At 43.6% G+C, this 24,684-nt stretch overlaps 2 protein-coding genes across 5 annotated transcripts in view; one reads left to right on the top strand and one right to left on the bottom strand.

The window, feature by feature from the left end:
• Positions 1–6,337, top strand: part of Kdm3a (lysine demethylase 3A) — a 42,661-nt gene extending 36,324 nt beyond the window's left edge. For all 3 annotated transcript variants that reach the window (XM_041639943.1, XM_041639947.1, XM_041639939.1), the window contains exons 20-26: positions 529–622; positions 1,232–1,362; positions 3,179–3,298; positions 3,387–3,526; positions 4,568–4,744; positions 4,826–4,960; positions 5,667–6,337. In XM_041639943.1, the coding sequence (XP_041495877.1) occupies positions 529–622; positions 1,232–1,362; positions 3,179–3,298; positions 3,387–3,526; positions 4,568–4,744; positions 4,826–4,960; positions 5,667–5,747 (878 nt within the window). In that variant the 3' untranslated portion in view covers positions 5,748–6,337. The remainder of the gene's footprint in view (positions 1–528; positions 623–1,231; positions 1,363–3,178; positions 3,299–3,386; positions 3,527–4,567; positions 4,745–4,825; positions 4,961–5,666) is intronic.
• A 7,982-nt stretch (positions 6,338–14,319) lies between these two features.
• Positions 14,320–24,684, bottom strand: part of LOC121466360 (charged multivesicular body protein 3) — a 39,807-nt gene continuing 29,442 nt past the window's right edge. For both annotated transcript variants that reach the window (XM_041680023.1, XM_041680031.1), the window contains 3 exons: positions 19,614–19,735; positions 16,430–16,544; positions 14,320–14,841 (listed from right to left, as the gene is read on the bottom strand). In XM_041680023.1, coding sequence (XP_041535957.1) covers positions 14,690–14,841; positions 16,430–16,544; positions 19,614–19,735 — 389 coding nt within the window. In that variant the 3' untranslated portion in view covers positions 14,320–14,689. The remainder of the gene's footprint in view (positions 14,842–16,429; positions 16,545–19,613; positions 19,736–24,684) is intronic.

The raw sequence follows: 24,684 nt of genomic DNA, 5'->3' as shown, positions 1-24,684 counted from the left end.
TAGGAGATTGGTTTTGAGTCTCATCCTACCCTCCTCTAGTCCCTCCAGGGTTCTGATGGTGTGGGACGGTGGTGGGCAGTACTCACAACACTGCAGAAGAAAAACCAGGGTTCCAGGAACAATTTTTGTAGGTTCAAAAACAGGAACCCAGTAGACCTTAATTAGCAACCTTTATTTTGCTATATCCACAGTACCGCCTTTTGGAGGGGGGGGGGGGCATTGAGACAGGGTCTCTCTCTCTCTCTGTAGCTTTTGACTGTCTTGGAACTTGCTCTGTAGACCAGGCTGGTCTTGAACTCACGGAGGTCTGCCTACCTCTGTCTCCCGAGTGCTGGGATTAAAGGTGTTTGCCACTACCACCTGGCCAGCTTTATTTCTTGATGCCATAAAAATAGTTAGCAATTGGTGGGAAGGAGATAGCAGAGTTGTACAGATAAAATTCTTTATTTGCAATATTAAGGTATAAACTAACTTGTCTTCTTTTTTGTTTCTGAATTATGAATAACAATTTTTCTGATTAATCTAAAGATCGTTTGAAAAACGAAAAAGAAAAAGAACCGATGGTATTGAAACTTAAGGACTGGCCACCAGGAGAAGACTTCAGAGATATGATGCCTTCCAGGTATGGCTTCAGGTGTGGCTGAGCTAATTCTGTCCTTCACTTGGTAATACACACTCTCTGGTAGTGGGAAGGTAGTTTTTAAGAGGTGGAAGACAGCCTCCTGGTTTTGTTGGTTCTGATGTTTTTACATTGTGTCCATACCCTTTTTATGTATGCTTATTTTAAAATGAAATGGAAAGGGTAATGACTTTAGTTCTGGCTAATGGGTGGTCTGCATATTTAATAAGGAAGTGCCCTGCCCTGAAGGCCTACAAGCTGGTTTTCAGGCTTCCTGGGATTACACTCCAGAGCTCGCTCACTAACCACTAAGACATGTGAATTGGTAGATCCAAAGGAGCCTCATGACTAAGGAGTAAAGTGTCACCCGAGTGCTAGCTCCCCTCAGCAAGTACATGTCATCTCTAAGTGCCTGCAACATTCCAGATCATTTTGACACATCAGTGCCACGGGAAAGATGACATCTGTCCGTGACCACTGTAGTTCTAAATACCAGGGCTAGCCATGTCTCCCGGATGTGCCCTTTTTTGTAAAGAGGGGACAAAAGAAGTCCTAGAGTACTAGAGTAGAAAAGGAACCTTGCTTTGAAAAATTCTTGGTTTCTTGTTCTAGATTTGATGATCTGATGGCCAACATTCCACTGCCCGAGTACACCAGGCGAGATGGCAAACTGAACCTGGCCTCTAGACTGCCAAACTACTTTGTACGGCCAGACCTGGGCCCCAAGATGTACAATGCTTATGGTAAGAAGGAAATAGTAATTGAGCATAATGGTAATAAAACAAGGTGTTTGTAAAAATGCTTAGAGAACAGCTGGACATTCTCTCTCTCTCTGTCACGCATATATGAATTTGCTTTTCACAGCTGCAGTTCTAAGGCAGATTGCAATTTTATGTTTTTCTGTCTTCAACATCTAACTTTAATTGCAGAAATTTCATTTTGTGTGGTCATTTCAATCTCGGTGGAGATCTAGGTCAGTTTTGCTAGCTTTTTTAACTCTTAGTATTTTTAACGTTTGCTACTTAAGTGCAGAGTACTTAAAGTACTCTCTTCCGTGTGTGTCTGCTTTGCAGACGCCCTGACACGGTAGAAGTATGTGAGAAAGTTTCAAGATCAGGTTGGTTGACGTATTTTAGTAGCAGATAGATGTGTTCCTCCCAGACACCAATAGGTGGCAGTGTCTGTAAAAGCTTTCCATAGGGAAAAACTGAGACTCCTGGTTTGGAGGGAGAGGTTGTTGTGTAATCCTGGTTCCATCTGAGCTAAGGCTGCCTCTGTGAGGAGTCGGGTTGTTTTAGTAATAGTAGCCCATTACTGGAAAGGCTATGTCAAGAAGGAGTTAGTTTATTTTGTTGCAACCCTTACTTTTACCCAGTATTGCACAGCTCAAAATAGCCGGCAGTCCCCAGCTACCATTCTCTTTGGACACTTTTCCTTCTGGCTCTACCCTAAGTCTCTTGTCCCTAGTCACTATCTTTGAAGTCTATGCTTATCATTCTCTCGTATTTATAATTCTATAAAATAGATTTCTGGAGCTAGAGAATTGGCTCCGTGGTTAGGAGTGTTTGCTGCTGCCCTTCCAGAGGGATCAGTTCCCAGCACCCATGTCATTAGCTCACACTGCCTATAACTTCAGCTCCTGAGAATCTTTTGACCTCTGACCTCTGTGGGTACATGCACACATGTGACATACACACAACACAAACCCATAGACACAGAAAAAATGTTTTAAAGATAGTGGATCTATTTTGGCATAGTGTTGTGTATGCCCTGCTTTTAAGCTTTATGTTAAGTAGAATCTGACTTTTAAAATACTCTTCATGTGGTCATATATAACTCTTTCATCTTATTTTTAGCTTGAAAGAACATTTTAAACCTATGTTTTGTGCTTTTTTCCCATATAACTATTTTTAAAGTCATTGAAAACTCCAGTGTTTAGTGCAGGGCCCGTCTGTTCATGCTGCAATGTAAACCCAGATCAGCTCTTTATGATCGTCTCATTGTGTCTTCCCTTCCTATTGGTCCTCAGCATTTTAAAGCCCTTCTCAGATAGCCAGGGCTTTTCTGTTCTCAGGGCTGGTGTTTCTGCACGGTGCACAAAACAAAGTGTAGCTGAGTTCTACGGTACCAGGTTGGTATGAACCACTGTCCCTCAGCTGGAGCCTCCCTCAAATGACAGCCACCAAGAAGCCAGAAATGAAACCTTTCTGATGCTACAGGCCTGTGCCTGCCATACTTAGAGGAGAATCCTGGTGTCAGAAGTGCCCAGTGGCCACTGAGCAGGGGAGCTTTCTTGGGTGGCCACACTGTGAGTGCTGCAGGGAACTCCGCGTGCTGGGCAGTGTTCCCTCTGACCTAGTGGCGCTTCCTGACCTTGCACTGTATGTGGACTCCTAGTGAGCTTAATGATGGCTTTTGTCTTTGAGCCAGAGCTTGCCCTTAGCTGCTTCTGGAAGCATCCTTTGAGCAGATCTTACCTGCAGATCTTCACTACTCAGACTCCTCGCTCACGTTCTTGGTTCCGAGTGCCTGATGCACTCGGGCATTTTATCTTCACAGGATTGATCACCCCAGAAGATCGAAAATATGGGACCACAAATCTTCATTTAGATGTATCTGATGCAGCTAATGTTATGGTTTATGTGGGAATTCCCAAAGGACAGTGTGAGCAGGAAGAAGGTAAGATCTGAAACATGGAAGCTGGGCCTCTACTGTCTTACTGTCTGTTCTAGGACCTGCGGTTCACACCTGCTTTCTCTTGTTCTAGAAGTCCTTAGAACCATCCAAGATGGAGATTCTGATGAACTCACAATCAAACGATTTATTGAAGGAAAAGAGAAACCGGGAGCCCTCTGGCACATATATGCTGCTAAGGACACGGAGAAGATAAGAGAATTCCTTAAAAAGGTGTGCTTCTTCTTATCCTGTGGCACGCGAAGAGAGTATAAGAATAGTAATAGTATGAATTACCACATGATGCAAATCCATATCAACTGGATGGGCTGTCAGTGGTTGCTAAGAGACCGGGATTCTAAAAAGGGAGGTCTTGTCTTCTGTATTTGTTTCCTATTGTAATGCACTTGAGTTTTGTTCTGTCTTCAGTTGAGGTCATCAGATTATCACCTTGCATTTTTTTTCTTTTAATATTGCTCTGAAAATAGGGGCATTTCATTAGTTCATCTTTCAGCCATGGGCCCCAAACTCTCCTGTTCTCAGTGATTTACTCAAGTCCCTGTTGGTTTTGTTCTCAGTTGGTGAGCCACCCTGCTTTAGAGGGCCGCAGGAGTTGGGAGGACTCAGTGTCGCTGTGGTTGCGGGATGTGATGTGCAGGTTTCTGGACAGATAAAGCTTTCTCTCTTCAACTCATGCAGTGTTGAGGCACTTGTTGCAAACCAGGGCTGATCTTCTCTAGTCATACTTGAGTCAGAGGAATAACTAGCCCATTTGTGGTCCTGACACCAAGTAGGTTCTTTAATGGCCAGTTGCTAGAAATGGAGTATTTCTGTTAAAGATGGACTCTTTGACCTACTGGTCATGTGTTCCCTTGATAATGTATGCTTTTCCAGACACTGGATGTGGAATAAAGAAGTTTAGTCTGTATCTTTGAGACTGTTTCATAATTCAGACTGCTTGAAGTGCATATGGACCATCAATAAGTATAAGACAAGTTGATTCATAAGGAATCTATTTACATTTAAAAATTGGATCTAAAATATTGTCGAAGAGTGTATCTAGACCGTAGGAAACAGTAGCAGGCAGGCTAGGTTTCCTTTGTGGTTCTCTTGATTCATGTTGTTCACGTATTTGAGTGCGGTTTCTGCCAATGGGAACACATCACTTGATGGCAGCCCGATGTGTTTATTGACTGCTTGTGTTTTGGGAAGGGGTAACACCCTCTTCGGTTCTTGGCATCTGCTAAGTCGCATGCTATTTTTAACGTGTTGTAGGTATCCGAAGAGCAGGGTCAAGAAAATCCTGCAGACCATGACCCTATTCATGATCAGAGCTGGTATTTAGACCGATCACTAAGAAAGCGCCTTTATCAAGAGTATGGAGTTCAAGGTTGGGCTATTGTACAATTTCTTGGAGATGTGGTATTTATCCCAGCAGGAGCTCCACATCAGGTCAGAACCAGTTATTACTATTTATTGTGTTTCTACTATGAACTTGTGGGTTTGTTACAGCTGTGGCTTGGTGTTTTTCAGGTTCATAACTTATACAGCTGTATCAAAGTGGCCGAAGACTTTGTGTCTCCAGAGCATGTTAAACACTGCTTCTGGCTCACTCAGGAATTCCGTTATTTGTCGCAGACTCATACCAACCATGAAGATAAACTGCAGGTAAAAATAGCTCCGACTCCTGGCATTTGCTGCCTGTGGCTTCATGACCCAATAGTCTGTTCTTGGCCATATCACAGAACAGTGAAGTAGCTTGCTCTCTAGTGAGTGACAGAACCACAAGCTCAGAAGGAAGCCTCACCCTTATCATATTGCTTAGGCACTGAGAGTTTTTAGTGCTGATGATGAAGGCTTTTGCTCCTTGGCTTAGCTACTAGCAGGGGTCTGGAACACAATGCCTGGTGTTTAGTGCTGTGGTGTTTTTTGTCATATGCAATAGAGCAGGACTGAATAGATACTGGGGTCAGAAGGCGGTGTTTTCAGAGACCTGGTTTGAGTAGTGGCTTACACATACTATTTTGGCTCATACCTGCAGTCAGTCCTAGCTACTCTAATCTAGAGGCTGGGGGAAGACTGGAGGGTTTGAAGCCACCCTGAACTACACAGCAAGATCACACTTCAAACCAAATTAACAGTGAATTAATACATATTGCTTCATATTTGAAAACTACAGTAATTATTAATTAGTCTTATTGAGCAAAGCCAGTTAAGAGCTTTGTAAGTTCTCCAGAGAAGGCTTGCATTCTGTGTGGCTACTGGTCTCCAGGAGGCAGGTCCTTGGCAGTACATGTTGTGTATGGCAGTGTTATTCTTAGTGAGGGAGTTTCGGTTTAATGAAGCAGTCATTTTTTTTCTTTCATTTCTTTAGGTGAAGAATGTTATCTACCATGCAGTGAAGGATGCAGTTGCTATGCTGAAAGCCAGTGAAGCCAGTTTGGGCAAACCTTAGCTCCTGACATTGGAGATGATTATTGGCAGCTGATCAAACTCTTCAGGCATGCTTCCTGTGGACTTTGAGACTTCATGTTACCTCATCTTTTTTAAAGTACACCCGACTTGCAAGGGTACTGTCTCTAATGTATATTCTAGTGTTTACAGACACTAAGTGTGTATATGTAGTAACTATTTACAGACCATGCATCCTTATACTGTGACTTCACCTAGTGCAGATCTTCTACCTAGCTGAAGACCTGTTGGCTCTGAAACAATACTTGCAGTTATTTTCCAGCTGTTTGTTTGGACAGCTCATTCAAATGGAATTTTTAACTATTAAGGATTACTGCTATGTTTAATGGGATTTTATTTTATTTTATGCCCGTTGGAAACCCTTCCCACCCACTAGGGTCCAGAAGAACAATGGAGGAAATGACAGCTAATGGTGCAGTTCTAAATGTATTGTGTAGGACTGGCATTATATAGCAGAAATAACTACTGTATAATTTTTAGGGTTAACCATCTTTAGGTAATGGAATTTTAATTTAAATGAAGCTTTGCTAATTTTAAGTGGTAACCATTTTGCATTAAAATATTCATATAATACTTTGGCTTGGTTCACTGGCCTTTTTCTGTGTTTGCACACCTTCTAGGCTTAAAATATTGGTGCAGGAGCCTTTCTTAAAAGCAAAGATCCTAGGGAGTCATCATTTCTTAGTGACTAATAACACAGTGCTGATCTGTCCTGCTTCTGTGAAGAGCCCACCACATTTGGAAGTGGGAACTAACCACAACCCAAATAGTGACTGGGAGCTAGCTGGTCCTGTGTGTACAGAGGAGGAGCAATGCTGGCGGGTCAGGACAGTTGCACCCCGAAATCCCCATCTCCATGAAGGGGGAGCATTGGTGATGAAGATTCTTCCCTGTGGCTAATCTGTTCATCAGTGACAGTAGACAAGCCTAGAGTGCAGGCGTTAAACCTGTGAGCTGAGTAGGATGTCAGTAAGGAACTTCTAAGTCTGTAGGAAAGGTTTTCTGAGAATTTCTTCCAAGCTCTTATAGATTGGGATTTAGAATGTGCATTGTTCCTTAGAAACCAGCCATGCCAAAACAGTGAGGAAGCCACATTCAAGCCTTCTGTAACAGGATCCTATACAGAATCACAGTTACTCAGAGCTGAAATTCTAACAGCTGCAAAAGGCAAACGCCAACAAGAACTGTCACATCCTCCTATACCCCTGAAAAGTTAGAGATTCTGGATTCTAGAGAGTCTGAAATCTTGAGTATAGGAAAGTGTCTGAGTAATGTCAGAATGACCAGGTTTGGAAAAAATCTGCATTTAACTTAAAATGCATCAGGATGCATTTAGAAAGTCAGTGTGAGAGGCGGGCTGGCTCAGCAGTTAGATGAAGCTGTTTCTCAGAACGCATTAGAGTAGGAGGAAACCAACTCCAGTGTCCTGGCTGCTTCACACATGCCCCATGCCAATTAAAACAATGATAAAAAACACCGGTCTGCGAACTAGATCATTGAGGAAAAAAACAATGTGACAGGACACTGAACATCAGAAAACATAAAAGATGCTAATTAATATGAAGGACACAGAAAAATGTTTAGTGACAGAATTGGTTGTTCAGAGGTACCAGTTTCCCATATTTGACATGTCATCAAATCGAGAAACCCAAGTAAATATGTGAAGATACATTTTTTAAAATGTAGCAATAAGTTAATACTAGGAGACTGGGGAAAGAGCTGTGTCTGTGAGTTCAGGTCCCAACATAAACAAAAACCTGGACATGGCAGTCTGACTGCAGCCTAACCAGCTGCTAAGCCTCAAGTTCAGTGAGATACTCATGACAGAAAGTAATTGAGAACACACTGGATGTATGACGACATCGAAAGAAGAGATGGGGGCCAGAAAGCACGTGTTTTTGCAGAGGGCCCAAATGGTTGCCTACAGCTGTCCATAACGAGATCCAGGGACTCTGATGCCATCTTTCCAATCTCCACAGGCATCTGGCATGCACATTGCAGACAGAACACACATGCACATGAAATAATAATTTACTTGTTAATCAGACACTTTTAAATTTAAAAATGAAGTGATAGAGAACAATTAAGGAAAACACCCAACATTGACTTTGCATCCACACATGCAGGAGCGTGTACTTAACACTACATAAAATAACTGTAACCTGAAAACGGTTCCCTAATGATGCCCCACTGTACTTTTCAATTTTATCATTTTCATAAGTGATAGCCATTCAGTAGAAACCGTGCTTCAAATGTTAGTAAATGGAGTAACATAACTAAAGCCATTGAAATCAGAATGGAAGAGAAGTATTTGGAACTGAAATATGAAAGTTCAACTCATGATAAACAATGATTCAGTTAAAACAGTACCAAGAATTTCTAACATGAATTACCCAGACTGCTCCACAGAAACAGAACTAACAATATATAGGTTAAGGGGGGATTTATTAGCCTGGCAGTTCAACAGTCGCTGTCTCGTGACTAGAAGGAATCTAGTTGTTCATCCATGAGGCTGGACACCTCTGCAGTCACAGTATGGGGCTGAGTCCTAGAGAATTCCTGGAGAGCTGCTGGGCCCCAGTGCTCGTTGGAATGCTGAAGAAACTGGACATAACACTGGCCTCAGCAATGGGACATGGACTTGCCAGTGAGACTGAGCCCGCATGGAAGAAGCAAAGCCATGTTCTGTACCTTTTTTTATTTAGGCTGCCCATCAGAAGGTGTGATAGAGATTTTGGGTGGGCCTTCCTGCTTCAGATAATCTAAGGAAATCCCTCAGGCCAGCCCAGCAACCTGGGTTTTAGCTGACTTAAGCTGCAGTCAGAACAGACAACCAAGATTTGCCTTCACATTCATATGAGAAGACTTCACCAAACTTGGCAAAATAGCTATCAATGATATAATAATGAATATTTAAAAGTAAGAAATGTGTTGTTTGCAAAGATTAAAAATTAAATCTCAGCCGGGTGGTGGTGGCACACGCCTTTAATCACAGCACTCAGGAGGCATAGGCCGGAGGATCTCTATGAGTTTGAGGCCAGCCTGGTCTATAAAAGAGCTAGTTTCCAGGACAGGCTCAGAAGCTACAGAGAAACCCTGTCTCACAAATAAATAAATAAATAATCTCTAAAGACTGGCTTTTTAAAAAGTGACAATCTTCTGCTTCTATGAATAAAAGTTAAGAGATGCTGGAGACAGCCTGGTAGGTGTGCTTGTCTTGCACAAGGCCCTTCAGTACAGCTACTCTCTATGGCGGTCTCTCTTGACCCAGTCACACCAGTGACTCAAAAGAACAGGGACTTGCTGGAGGAGCAGGTGTGGATGAAAATGGAGCTACTACTGACCCAATAATCTCAAGACTCAGAAGCCACAAAAATGGCAGGTTAAGTTGATACTCTGAACTGAGGGAAAGTACATATATACAAGAAAATACATACAAGAAAATACATACAAGCCTAAACCCATTTCTTTTGTAAAGAGATGCTATTTTGTAAAAATATTCTTTTTGTAAAGAATAAAGAACTAACCCAGAAAAATACAGTGATCAGGAGAAAAATTACCAAAACAGAACTGACTCAAAGCTGACTAAATGTGTCCTCTACTTCTCGAAGACAGCCTCGACTGGCCTTTAGCTCACATGCACCCACCTCTGCCTGCCAAGTGCTGAGATTAAGTGTTCTCTAGCTGGGCACTTTATAAAGAACAGGATTATTTAGATCAGTTTTGGAGCCATGGCCTCTGATTACAGTCTCCTGGTAGGTGGCAGCCCTGACAGTACAGTGCATGAAGAGGGAGAGAATGTGAGCCAATGCCAGGGAGAAAGACAACGCAGACAAGCTTCTCGAAAGCCCTGTGGATTTGATGCCAATCTCACATGCCAAGAATAAGAAAATTAAGTCAACACTACTCTTTAAGAATACAAACAAGGGCTGGAGAGATGGCTCAGCGGTTAAGAGCATTGCCTGCTCTTCCAAAGGTCCTGAGTTCAATTCCCAGCCACCACATGGTGGCTCACAACCATCTGTAATGATGTCTGGTGCCCTCTTCTGGCCTACAGGCATACAGGCATACAGAATATTGTATACATAATAAGTAAATAAATAAAATTAAAAAAAGAATACAAACAAAAACTCATAGGTGAGAAATATTGAGAAGTTCAAATGCAACAAAAATGGGATGGCAGATATACATGATCAGCCCGATACTAGACTATCCACATAAATTAGTTTTCTTTCTTTCTCTTTTTTTTTTTTTTTTTTTGAGACAGGGTTTCTCTGTGTGACTCTGACCATCCTGGAACTTGCTCTGTACAGATCAGGTTGGCCTCAGATTCACCTGTCTCCTCCCAAGCCCATCACTATCTGGGTTTACATGTTCATTTTGAGATATTAACAAAGTACAGTTCAGGCTGAACACAGACTACTGTCAAAAAGTAAACGCACTCAAGGAGCTGGTGAGATGGGTTAGGTAACGACACTTGCCACCAAACCTCACAAGCTGAATTCAATTCCTGGAACCTGGTGAGTGGGGAGAACCAAGCCCTGCAAGTTGTCCTTTGACCTTCACACATGTCTACACAATACACAAAATAATTGTTAAACTCCAAATCAAACATATGACAATATTTGTTGCTTTGAACAAAAGTGTACAATGAAGTGGGAACAACACTAGTCCTTCTTCATCACTCCATACAGCAGCTCTGTATCCAGCAATGCCTTACCCCTTTGGAGACATGTCTCTATAGCTCTGCCTGCCACAGAACTTCTAAGTAGACCACAGTGGCCTTGAACTCAGACCCACCTGCCTCTGGAGTGCTGGAATTGAAGGTGTGTGCCACTGGCCTGTGCTAGTCCCTTTTCACCTCCATACAGCCCCCATACAGCCTCTGGTTGGTAGACTCGCCCCTCCTCTCCTGTTCACCTACCTATCTCTATATTGTATAGCTTTAGGTTACTATCTAGTCATTTTAGCCTTGCACAGGGGACATGCAGAAGAACCTATACCTTTAGCTTTTGCTCTCCAGGAAATGTTTTATTTTTTCTTTGTTCTGAAGAAACTGTTTTGCTGGACAGATTTTTTTTTTTTTGAACATTCTAAAAATGTTACCCTGTTGTCTCCTGGCCACAGCAGTCTGTAATCAGTAAGCATACATAGATCTTACTAAAAACCCCTTTACCTACTCTTTGGTGGCTTTAAAGATCTTTCTCTTCTGCAGCCTCTACTGTCACATGTCCCAATCAGAGTCCCTTAAAGAATTTAGCATCTTTCTGAAATGAGCACTCCGACAGTGAGAGTGGATGTGATGTCATCAGTGGGCAGATGCCAGGCCAGCTCCTGAAAGGTCTCGGGGCTGTGTCCAGTTTGAATTCTCATTTTATGCTCTAAAACCACAAGATGGGATGTCAGGTTGTTAGGGGCAGTGATCCATTGGTTCAGCTGTTTCTCCAGGACATTCTGTTCCAGGCAGCAGTGAAGTCACGCTTGGCAAGCGGCGGTACAACTGTGCTTCATGTCAATCACTGTAAATACCCATGTATCAGTATCTAGTTATTGATTGATCTTTTCTACCTCATTCTTCCAGTGCTGTGACTTTGTGCTTCTTGAGGAAATTTTTACAGACTCGGGAGAGCTTCAGGCATTCTTTCTTCAAATACTGTCTTTGTCCTGAGACTGCCGTCTGTAATATTAACCTCAATGGGAACACTCTATTAGACTCTTTTCTTCATTGACTTTTAAGCAAAATACTTGAGGACAGAAAACAGGATTTTTTTTTCATCTGCCCCTGTAACATAGGAGGCAGCTTGGCTGTGAGATGGAGGGGCTACGGCAGGGGTGCAGGGAAGGCCACAACTGTCTGCCTAGGGTGATGTTTCAGAGTAAACTGTCAGAGTGAGTGGGCTGGGAGTGCAGTGATAATTTAGGTACCCTTGATGGTGCCAAGTGGGTCCTGATGGGATGGCAGAAAAGCCAGTGTTTCTGTTACTGTATCTAGTTTAGTACCTGGGATAGAGGGACAGTTTGCAGATCTGAACTGTTTCCCGTGATGCCATCAAAGCATATGAGGGGGAAAAGGAATACATGACAGACAAGCAAAAACGCTCTGCTTAGCGAGAAAACGTGAATGTGATAACCTGCTCATTGAGTGCTTAGAAGAGAAGCTGTCACTGTGATCTACTTGGCTAAAGTTTGATTATCAATATACAAACTCAAGTGCCCAGGGATGTGGGCAGCTAACACCAGTGTCACCTTGTAAAGAAGCTCACTGGCTCAGTGTAAAGCACTGTGGCGTCATTACAACATGTCAGTTCTTACCAATGGAATCCACAGGTTCAGTGCAACCCCAGGAAAAACTAGCAATTTTTTTTGAATCTCAGTAAATTAATTCTAAAGTTTACATTAAGAGGCAAGAGACCCATAACTACCACCACAACTTTTAAAGAAAAGAATACCAGGTGTGGTGGTGCACGCCTTTAATCCCAGCACTCCAGAGGCAGAGGCAGGTGGACCTGTATCAATTTGGGCCAGCCCTGTCTACACGGCAAGTTCCAGGCCAGCCAGTGATAGTGAGCCACTGTCTCAAACAAGTCAAAGGTAACTCAGAATTATGGCCTGACTGAGAAGTACTAGAAGGCTGTTTTGGTCATCAACATTTTATAAAACTATATTCTATATAAAATTTATTTAATTAGAAATATGTAATTAGACTGGCACAAAGACAGCCTTTTCAATGAATGATCTTGAATAACAGAATATCCACCTGCAAAAAAAAGCCACCAAACCTACACACAAACTTTAACATCCTTCATAAAGATGAACTGAAACTGGGTTAGAGACCGCAATATAAAATACAACACAAGGGCCATAAGCTGGTTGAGTGAAAACACATGCTTACCTCCAAGTCAGAGCACCCGAGTCTGATCCCTGGAACACATGTGGGAAGAGAACCAATTCCTACAAGTTGTCTTCTGACCTTCAAATGTACACTATGGCTCATACATCCCGCCAAAATAAACATATGTAACTAAAACAAGACAACTACTAATAGCACAAACATTGAATGATCATGTGTGTGCTGGCACTTGAGAATTGAACCCAGGACCTTGTACATGCCAGGCCAGTACTCTAACTACTGAGCTACATCCCCTGTAGTGATACTCTTTTTTTTTTTAAAACACCAAAGGCATGATATACAAAATAAGTAAGAAGCAGGGTTTTATTAAAAGTAAAAAAAACTTCAGCTTTGAGCAAATGTCAACAATGAGAGAACAAACCAGAGAATAAAATAAAATCTGATAGACCATTGGTCCAAAATATATTAAGAGGACCTTAAAATTGAATAATCAGAAAACAATCCAGTTTATAAAATGAACAAATACCAACAGTGAAAAAATTCAGGTGGCAAGCTGGGCATGGTGGTAGAGCAGAGAGGTCATGAGTTCAAGGCCACTATTTCAACATTTCCAAACAAAATACAGAGAAGGCAAGTATAAAAACAGGTGCCCAGCATACTTCACCAGGGATTACAGATCAAGACAAGGTACCAACGAAACAGAAATCCTTCGTGACAAATACTGCCAAGGTCACAGAAAGGCGTACTCTTCCTCCTAGGTATGGCTGGTTTGGCCTCTTACGGAACCAAGTAAGTATGTGCTGAGCACATGGTTGAGCTCCCTCATATCCACAGGAACTGAAAACACACACACAGGGAAAACTGCTGCAGACATTGCTTCAGGACAAACTGGTACATCCAGCAAGCGGAGTGCTGCTCAACGAGACCCACAGAGCAAACTCAAATGCCTATGGCCACACGAGGGAAGACAGTCTGAAAGGCTGGAGAAGGAAAACCCAAGGAGGCAGTAAACAGGCCGAGGGATCAGAAAGGAGGGGATGCACAGGGTGCATTGCTTGTGGGTAGCAAGGCCATTCTGTGCCACAATAATGGTGGAGACACGCCACTGTACATTAGAGTTTGTGACTTCAGCAAACAGCTGTTGCCATCTGTGAGGTCTGAATGAAACCATGTATGCCAAAGAGCTTTTCCAACTGTCTCAGACACACAGTGGAACTGCCAAGTTACTTCTCAATGTATCTAAAGCATGTCCTGTTTTCGATGTTTAACCAAAGCTTCTTGCTGGTTAGTTCTTGGTGTTTATGGTTAGGCTATGTCCCTGTATGCAAGACACTTGGCTCCAAGCAAGAATGGGGTGTAAGAGTCCCAATCCCAGTGCTGTCTGTTCTGCATGACCCTTGCTGTGGGGAGAAGGCCTAGCAGCTGCAAAGACTCCCCATGCATACGCCAGTGTGTGATATGATCCCCAGCCAACACAGCACATTACCAACATCCATCTGTTAAAGGGATGATAACTGCGCAAGCATGGCCCCCAAACCCTGTCTGTGAAGATTAGGACCAGGCTGCAGAGCAGAAGGCACTTCTGCTGAGCTCCCACATTCTGATGCCTGGCGATGGCACCCTCTTTCCAGGGCCAACACTGGGACATCATCTGGGAGATCAACACCTTGAGTGGACTGCATGTGACATTTCCAGTGAGACCAAGAGCTAAAGCAGAAGTTTATTGACATCCACTTAAGTAGTATTTTACACACACACCAGCAGAGAGTTGTCAACATTCAATCAACTCCTCTCAGAATTGCTTCATGAGAAAATGGGTTTCTTTGCCCTCCCCCAAGGAAGATACTTCTACTATTTATGCTCTTGAAAATGATGCATTGGATTACACCACTTTCATGAAAGCAATCCTTAAAGTCTCTGCCGACAGTGAAGATAAACTACCACAGAACCCTCTCCAAAATGTAGTGCTTCACCGCAGAGGTATAGTGCAAGAGATACAGGAAACGGTGATTCCTCGAGGCTGTGCCCACACCTACAGAAGGGCACCAGAGAGTTGAGGCCCCAACTAGGTGGTCCTAGCTTCGGAGTGTGGCCAGCCGGGACTGCATGGCCTCCAGGTCCTCTTCATCTTCCTCATCATCTCCCTCTTCTGAGGCAGCCATCGCTCCTGAAGGTTCAGGCTCAGGAAGGGCGTCAGTTACTTTACTGGGCGCCTTGCCCAAGGCTCCTGAAGAGAGGAGAGTGAAGAGCTTAGAACACACCACGTAAGAACAGTTCCTCAGTCTTCCCAGCCTCCTCTCGTCCCAGGACCGAGGACCAAGGCAGTGGAGCTGCTGTCAGAGGGATTTTGCTTCCTCTGACAATGCACATCACAGCAGAGAGCAAGAACTGTGCAGATGGACAGATGGACAGATGGATTTGTTATGTTGCCCTTGAGGGATCCAGCCTCAGACTCCCAAGTAGCTACTACTACAGGAGTAATCCACATCCACCCCAAATCATAAGAATTTTAATTTCTAGAAAATTGGGCATGGTAGTGTAAACTTGAGTCCACATACTTGTTACTTTTGCTCAGGATTTTGAGGCCATCTTAGGCAAAATAGTGGGACTTCGTCTCAAAAAAAAAAAAAGTAAAAAAGCCATAATTCTGAAGCTCCTAATTTAAATTCCCAAATACTACTGAAAATCTCATTTTTTAATTGTTGAAGCTAGTCTGGGTGGCACAGGTCTCAGCTAACTGGGAAACTGAGACAGGATGATAGAAAACAAGTTTATCTACACTATAGAGTAAGTTCAAGGGCAGCATGGGCAAATTAATGAGTCCCTATCTCAAAATGAAGGCTGGGAGTACTGCTCAGCAGTAGAGTGCTTGTTTCATGTGCAGGAGGCCTCAGGATCAGTCCCCAGTGCCACAGAAACCAAAGGCAAACAACCACATTGCTAGCCAGGTATGGGGTGCACGTCTGTAATCCAGTCCTAGCCAGGTATGGGGAAAACACCTGCAATCCAGTCTTAGCCAGGTGTGGAGTGCACATGTGTAATCAGTCCTAGCCAGGTGTGGGGTGAACACCTGTAATCCAGTCTTAGCCAGGTGTGGAGTGCACACTTGTAATCAGTTCTAGCCAGGTGTGAGGTGAACACCTATAATCCAGTCCTAGCCAGGTGGGGGTGAACACCTGTAATCCAGTTCTAGCCAGGTGTGGGGTGAACACCTATAATCCAGTTCTAGCCAGATGTGGGGCGAACACCTGTAATCCAGTCTTAGCCAGGTGTGGGGTGAACACCTATAATCCAGTCCTGGCCAGGTATGGGGTAAACACCTGTAATCCAGTTTTCCAGGTTAAGCAAGAAGAGTGTCTGAGACCACAGTGGACTGTAAAATGAGACACTTCAAACACCAAAACAAATCAAATAAACAAAAATCTAAACCATTTCCAAATTTTCACAAAATACTTTCTCAAAATACCTTCCTTCTCCCAACAATTTAAAGCAAAATAAAAATGAAATCCCACCATTTTATTAGCATAAAATTAAGAAAACTCAGAATCAAAAAGTTATGAAGTTCTTAGAAATAACTATTTTGTTTATCTCTATGTTCAACACAGACATGTTTTATACTAAAGTCAGGTCTATACTAACTCAAATTCCTAGAAGCTGTTTTCAGCTATTGTGAAAATCAGAAACTAAGAATCCTCTGTTCCTTGAAAACTGGACATCCTCTTACTGCACATCCCCCTCAAGAAGTACCTTGCACATTCCAATAGAGGAAAGATGCAATAGCCAGTGTTGACTACCTGTGGGAGGAAGGCCCATACCTGCTGTGATTTCAAAGAGGATTCTGTCAATCTCCATTTCTGCTGCTTCTTCCATTTCTTCCTGATCATCCATGCTTTCAAATGTATCCTCTAACATCTCCTCTATGATTCCAGCCTGAATAGACAACAAAATGCCATCTCGCTCAATGTTACATGTGTTCCCAACACCCCTAGACAGCACCCAGAGGGAGCTGTAGTCTCGCTGAGTCTAGTCCACCTTTCCCAGGCAACAAGTGAGTCAGTGGAAAGGAAATGCCGGAGGACGGCCTCTCTCAGACAAGGACCCAAAGGGAAACTGTGCTCTCAGTTCACAGGACTGGAGGCCGCAGCTACTGGTAGCAGTTCCTATAGAACACTGACTATGGCAGCAGGCCTCAGGAGCACACCCTTGAGCTGCCCGGAAAGCACTGCCCTAACACAGCAAATAGGACCTGAAACAGGATGAAACTGGCTGGAGCCACAGGAGACAACAGGATAACAAAGGCATGAGGCTTGAGCAGGGAGGGAATCCAGAAAATGCTAAAAAAAAAAAAAAAAAAAAAATCCCAGCGTGGTAGGTCACAGCTGCTGGTAAAGTTAATCTGGTGGGTGGGTATGCTGAGTATCAATCCTTCACCAAACTCTGATCACCTCTCTCACAGGAAGTCAAGAGTTCCTGACCTACAAAGCAAGGTCAGTCATATTACTGGAAGTCTGTGCCTGGCAGCCTGATGCAGCTTTCTTTTTCAGAGAGAAGCAAGGAGGTGGAGAGATGCCTCAGTTGATAAAGAGCCACAAAAGCTTGGGGACCTTTTCAAATGCCCAGCACCCACTTCAAGAGCTAAGCATGGACAGCCCACATCTGTACCCAGCACTGCGGGGAGGGAGGGTGTTTTAGCAGAGGCAGGGTGGTCTCTTAGGCTAACTGGCTGGCCTGGTGAGCTTCAGGTTCAGAGAAGAGTCTATCTCAAAAACAAATGGAAAGTATAGAGGAAGGTACCCAATGCTAACCTCTGCTTCCACATGCACACAGCACACATCCATGCGAATGTGTATATATATCACCATGCAATAGTGTTCACACATGTACATGCATGTGTATACATGTGCATGCACATGCATGCAAACACACTTTTTAAAAAGAAAATAGCAAGGGACCACTGTTAGGCACAAACAAAAGGCCCTCCAAAGCCCTGAAACTGTCCTGCTTAACAGTGTCCCCCAACTCCAGAGGAGGCCACTCGGTGTCTGTTAGCAGAGCAAAGGGTCAGAAAAGCACCTTCCCATGTCAGAAAGGGGTCCCAGACAAAAGGCCAGAAGGGAACCCTAGTATTCTACAAACCAAGAGGCATAGCTCTTTTACACAGCCTGGAGCAGGCGGCAGTGACAGCTCTGGCCTCTGCTCCTGTCCCAGCAAATCACTTACCTTCTAGTCCTTGTGCTTCCCGACCTGAGGTGACTCTCCATGACACAGATCTACTAGTGCCTAGCCAATTTGAGCCCCCTTCCCTACCCTATGAACAAGCTCATATCATGGTCAACAAGGTGGAGTCCTATAGCCTAGGTAACTGAAGTTACTCCTATGCTGGAGTCTACTGTTCAACAAACAGCACTTGGCAGGCTGGAGCATGACAACTGTAGCCTGTCTCAACCAAAACAAAACCCCACAGACTAGGAAAACCAAACACTCAAACAAAAAGAGGATCAATAAATAATTGTTGATTGGTTAAAAGAACTTGTAACAGTCCTCCTCTTTCTGGAGAGAGGGTATCATCTATCTATTGGTTCATTCAGTCATTCATCTAATTCCTGACACAGCCAATAGAGCAAGATACTGGGGACAAATGCAAAGTCTAAGAACATGTGCCCGCTCTTTCAGAGCTGGGTCACCATGGGTAGCCTCAATATACACGCAACCATGCATCACTATTGGCACTCAGTCCTAGAATCTACAATACACAAGCTTCCTTCAAAACAAACTTTAATGTTCATAAACCACTGTGAAAGGAGCTTACAGGATTTTTTGTTTTACTAATTCATTCACTCAAATTTTGGTGGCCACCTAAGTTAAAATGTGCAGGCCTGGAGGCCACCATCCACCTCTAACCTCCAGTTTGAGTACATCCCAGATATAAAGGACACACTTGATCCTGTTAACTGCTACTGCCCAAGCATTTTCTTTCTAAAGAGCTGGGCTCTGGACTTTTACGATATTTTCCTATCTGTTCTTCTCCAGCCTGTCTGCACACCCCTTCTGGCTGCCCCCAGTGCCCAGTGTATGGTTCACGTTCACAGATAAGACACTCTGGTAGGTAGGAGGAGACCCACACACAGGATTTGAGTTGCATACTCCTGGTTATCAGACCACAAGTCTAAACTAAGAAACAGCACTCATACAAGATGTCAGCTCAGATGATGAGGGCAGACACACCTGTGGTTCAGCTCCAGATTTACTTATATATAATCCAAGAGATCTTGGGCTGCCTGGTAGCTTTAAAACTCAATGTCCTGTGTAAAATACCCCAAGAGGGCACCTGGAGAACAAGACAGGAGAAAATGCTACGTGCTATCAGTTGTGGTTCAGTAGCAATCCCTCCTCGGATCCCTGGCCCTGTCTGTTGACCCCTAGTGTAGTTCCTGCCACACCCTTATCCTAGGGTGGCAGGTGCCTATGTATTTTCCATTTGGTTCTCAGTCTCTCCTTTTTGTGGTTAAAACAGGCATAAATAACTGCAGTCTGCAGGCCAGATCTGGTGTTTCCTAAACAAAGGATTTGGGCCACAGTTACTTTGTTTAAATGCTATCTAGGGCTGCTTTTACAATGACAGGCAAAGTTGAGAGGTTACAAGAAAGACCATCAAAGTGTAACATGCATTTTGCTATATCTAACACTGTAAGAATGAAATCACCTCCCTTACCAGCTTCACTAGTGCCTTCAGAGCAGACAGTGAAAAGGCATTTGTATCTTCCCTCCTGCTGGAGCCCACAGACCCCATCACTGGATGGATCCCTTCTGGAGATCTAAGCAAGCTGTGCTTCTTCCCAACACTTACAATTCCACCCAGCCTCTACTATGCTTGCACAAAATGGTTTCAAGCAGATAACAACATCTGTTCCTTTTCTCAGAACACTTGTGGGAGCAGTCCCAGCCCCAGCTCAGAGAACTCTCAGGGGTTTGGAGACAAAGCAGAACCAGCACAATCACCTTCATCATCTCTTTGGACAGCTCCCGCATGGTGGCCTGGATTTCTGGGATCTTCACAAGACTCTGCATAGCCTTCATCACTTCTGTGCTCTTCTGCAGGGAACCAGCTACTCTTAGGACCGCTGAAAAGGAAAGGCTGCATCAGCCAGGACTGTTCAAAAGACAGAATGTGGGGGGCTGGAGAGATGGCTCAGTGGTTAAGAGCATTGCCTGCTCTTCCAAAGGTCCTGAGTTCAATTCCCAGCAACCACATGGTGGCTCACAACCATCTGGAATGAAGTCTGGTGCCCTCTTCTGGCCTGCAGGCATACACACAGACAGAATACTGTATACATAATAAATAAATATTTAAAAAAAAAAACAAAACCATTAAAAAAAAAAAAAAAGACAGAATGTGGAATGAGAGAGCCCAGCTCAGAACTGCTCTGGTAGGTAGACTACCAAACTTACTGCCATGTCTTTATGGTATATCACTGTGCTAGATGGCTGAGAGGTCATTCTTTGAAACTAAGTCCCACCTAGGTGTGCTGGATAGTTTCATGTCATCTTGACACAAGCTAGAGTCATCTGAGATGAAGGATCCTCAATTAAGAAAACGCCTCGCTAAACTAGGCTGTACACATTTTCTTAATTAGTGATTAATGGGAGAGTGCCCAGCCCATTGTGTTGGTGCCATCCCAGGACTAGTGGTCCTTGGTTCTATAAGAAAGCAAGCTGAGGGGGACTGGAGAGATGGCTCAGTGGTTAAGAGCATTGCCTGCTCTTCCAAAGGTCCTGAGTTCAATTCCTGGCAACCACATGGTGGTTCACAACCATCTGGAATGAGGTCTGGTGCCCTCTTCTGGCCTGCAGACATACAGACAGAATATTGTATACATAATAAGTAAATAAATATTTAAAAAAAAGAAAGAAAGAAAGAAAGAAAGAAAGCTGAGTAAGCCATGATGAGCCAGTCAGTAAGCAGCATCCCTCCATGGTCTCTGCATCACATCCTGCCTCCATGTTCCTGCTTGAGTTCCTGTCCTGACTTCCTTTGATGATGAACTGTGATGTGGAAGCATAAGCCAAATAAACCCTTTCCTCCCCAACTTGTTTTTTGTTGGGGGGGGGGGAGGTGTTTCATCACAACAGCAGAAACCCAAACTAAGACAAGGATATTATGGTGTGAACTCTCTGAGCAGTCACACCAATGGGCCACTGTGGAGAGTGGCCTGAAGGTCTGCGTGCAGCTGACCATCAGGGAGGGAGACTTAGTATGACACCTGGAAACAGTTGCAAATGAGAGGCAGGGTTCTAGGCTAAGGTTAGAACCACAGTGGAAAACAGAAGGCTTCCAGCTACCCAGGTAGACTCTCCCACCCACTAGATGACGGACAGTGCCTGCTCTGTGAAGAGCCTGTTGCTGTTCCTCAGAAAAGTGAGATAAACAGAGTTAAAACTGAGTAAGTTTATGTGGGTCAACACACAGCTACAGTCCCTTGCTAGGGAAAAGCCTTCTGTGATCTCATACTATATGTATCTTCTTTCCAAGAAACTGCCAAAGAAGCAAATGGCCATTCCCCTTTCTGTGTTCATCGTTAACATGTCAAGTAAAGGGTGAGCAACCTGATGTGTTAGAGAATTTCAAGATTTAAACTTCCTAGAATTACCACTTACTATAAAGCAAGTAATTCACTGAAAGTTCCACACTCTTCCTGCACTGCAGTACCTGGCTAAGCCAGGAGGCAATGAAAATTTAACTTTGGCAGAATCCAGACTATAGGAACCTTTCACTACTAACAGAAAACACGAGTGAGCAGGAAAATGCCTGTCTAACATACACCGAGGATGTGTGAGGTGAGGAAGGTGCTAGGGGCAGAGAGTTCTTCAGTTCTCTGGCACTGGAATAGGAAAGTCAAACATTAATTTATGACAAGTAGAATCTGAGGAAGGGTCAAGAATCTACGAGGGCTGAAACAAGCAACAAAGTACCCACACCATTAAATGGATGTAAAAAGACAGGAGGGGCTCTGGGGTTTGCCGACCACCAGCCTAGCTCCAAAATCAGCGAGACCCTGTCTCAAATAAGGTGAAACAGCAGGTTATCCAACATCTACCTCCGAACTCTGCACATTCCCAGGTGTGTGCACTTGCACTCATGCACACACACTCACACACATATCCAAATACACAAAAATAAAGAAAATGCTAAAGTTACTGTTGATCACTGTTCAAGTGTACACAAAGAAAAAGAAGATAAAAGGCGAATCCCATGTGGCTCTGAGTAATGAAAACATGCTGTCTGTGCGGCCTGTGTCTTACTTCTGCAGCAGAGTACACTAGCACTTCTCAGTGATCACTCAGTTGAAATGCAAATAGCAGATTGCTGGCTCAGGCAATACAGTGCTTGGTGGGGTGACGGAACCTCTAGGAGTGCACGGGACCACAGGGAATGGGACCATGGAAGCGGCAGTGCTGGTCTCACAAAGTGTGTTAGTTCTTAGTTCTCTAAAAGGCTCCTGAGCCTCCCCATGAAATTTTTCTCACACATGCTGCTGTTAATGAAGTCACTCATCATGAAGCCTTCACAGGCACCAAAATGATGAGACTTCTAGATACCAAAACTGCCAAGTACAAAATCATCTTGATCAAGTACCCACCTCAGGGATTCTGTTATAGAAACAGAGAGTGGACTAGGACACATATAAAAATAGTGTAAAATAGCTGAGGCCAGATGGGTCAGCAGACAGACACTTACCACCACGCCCAATGGCCTGAGTTTGATCCCTGAAAGTCACACAACCGAGGGAAAGCACTAATTCCTATGATCTGTCCTCTGAACCTCCACATGCACACTTATGTATACAGACACAAACTAATACAGCAATAATTTTCAAAATTAGTACAATTAGAAATAGTCAACTGAGGGCTGGAGAGGAGGCTCAGAGGTTAAGAGCACTGACTGCTCTTCCAGAGGTCCTGAGTTCAATTCCCAGCAACCACATGGTGCCTCAAAGCCACCTGTAATGAGAACTGGTGCCCTCTTCTGGCGAGCAAGCATGCAGACAGACAGAACACTGTCTATATAATAAATAAATAAATAAATAAATAAATAAATAAATAAATTTTAAAAAGAAAAGAAAAAAGAAATAGTCAACTGAGATATAGATCATTATTGGTTCTTCTCTGATATTTACAAGGCTCTGGGTTCCAACCCCAGCACCACAGGAAAAACCGAGAGACATGGCGGGTAGTGGCTTGGAACTCGCTGTGTAGGCCAGGTTGGCCTCAGGCTCACACATCCTCTGCCTCTGCGCCCCAGCACTGGGTCTGGAATACTGGCTGCCAGCTATTACATGAATGCATGTGCTCATTGAGAACAAGCTAGTGAGTCTGCTCCAAATAAAAATGAAATAAATAATAAATATAAAATAAATAATATAAGTGTAAAATAAATAATAAAAATGAAATAAATGAGTGTTTTTTGAGAAAGTTATGATTAGTTATAAAGAAGAGAAGAAACCTGGTGCAGTAGGAAGGAATAAGAGGTGACCTTGAAAATAAAACATAAAAAGACAACTTCAAAAACCAAAGCAGACCAGAAAAGTTGCTTTCTTCATTTGTTTTTTTTTTTTGGGGGGGGGGGTTGTTTTTGGATTTTCGAGACAGGGTTTCTCCGTAGCTTTTGGTTCCTGTCCTGGAACTAGCTCTTTTTTTTTTTTAATTAATTAATTTATTTATTATATATACAATATTCTATCTGGCATGTATGCCTGCAGGCCAGAAGAGGGCACCAGACCTCATTATAGATGGTTGTGAGCCACCATGTGGTTGCTGGGAATTGAACTCATGACCTTTGGAAGAGCAGGCAATGCTCTTAACCGCTGAGCCATCTCTCCAGCCCCTGGAACTAGCTCTTGTAGACCAGGCTGGCCTCAAACTCACAGAGATCCACCTGTCTCTGCCTCCCGAGTGCTGGGATTAAAGGCGTGCGCCACCACCGCCCCGCTCTTCATTTGTTTTTAATTACATGTATGGATGTATAGATGTGAGTCTGTGCATATGAGTGAGGCTGTCTGGTATATGAGGAAGTCAGAAGAAGGCATTAGACCTCCTGAAGCTGGAGGTGCCACTGAGGAGAACTCAATTTAATTTTTATTCAGAGCAGACTCACTAACTTGTTCTCTAGTTTGGTTATGTGTCAAGTGAGTCTCATGTCTGTCTTCCTATTGGCTGCTTCAGCTTCATCAGTGAAATGTCAGTTTTCAAAAACCAGCACTAGGGCGCAGAGGCAGAAGATGTGTGAGCCTGAGGTCAGTCTAGCCTAGGTAGTGAGTTCCAAACCACTACCCACCACATCTCTCAGGGGAACTGGTATTTTTTATTTGTGGTGCTGGGTGTGGAACCCAAAGCCTTGTACATGCCAGACAAGCACCAACAATGATCTCTATCTCCAGTCCAAAGAGCACGTGTAGAGGTCAGCAGAGACCTCTCAGGAGTTGGGACCCTCCTTCATAGTGGATTCTGGGGATGGACTCAGGTCACCAAGATGTGCAGCAAACACTGAGCATGCTTGTCAGCCATGGTGTTGGCTCTTGAATAGCTGACACCACTGGCACACAAGCAGGTAAGAAGTACCTATCGACACCTCCTGTGTGCTTCGCATCCAGAAATCCAGGAAAACAATACATTCCTAGGCTAGACATGTGGTAGAATGTTATTTGACCAAGGCAAAAATGTGTTACATTTGTTTCTGCTGCAGAATATGACTTTAACTATGTGAAGGTGTGTCACATTATTTCCCTGCCTTTGTTAACCATGTAAAGATGTGCTACATTTGTTTGTATTGCATTTGTTTAATTGTTTACTATGTGAAGACGTGTTGAATTTGTTTAACTGTTTAATTATGTGAAGATGTGTTGCATTTGTTTCGCTTTGCCTACCCAATTGATCTAATAAAAAGCTGAAGAGCCAATAGTTAGGCAAAAGAGGGACGGGCGGGGCTGGCGGGCAGGAGAGAACGAGAAGAACAAGCCCAGGGTTAGAAGCCAGGCAGTCACCAGTCATCCAGACTCGAGAAGCAGAAAAGATA

Source organism: Microtus oregoni, unplaced genomic scaffold (assembly GCF_018167655.1).
Source record: "Microtus oregoni isolate MIOR12 unplaced genomic scaffold, Mior012 000002F_ref0000024, whole genome shotgun sequence".
NCBI lineage: Eukaryota > Metazoa > Chordata > Mammalia > Rodentia > Cricetidae > Microtus > Microtus oregoni.
This window is presented reverse-complemented; position numbering and strand designations above follow the sequence as displayed.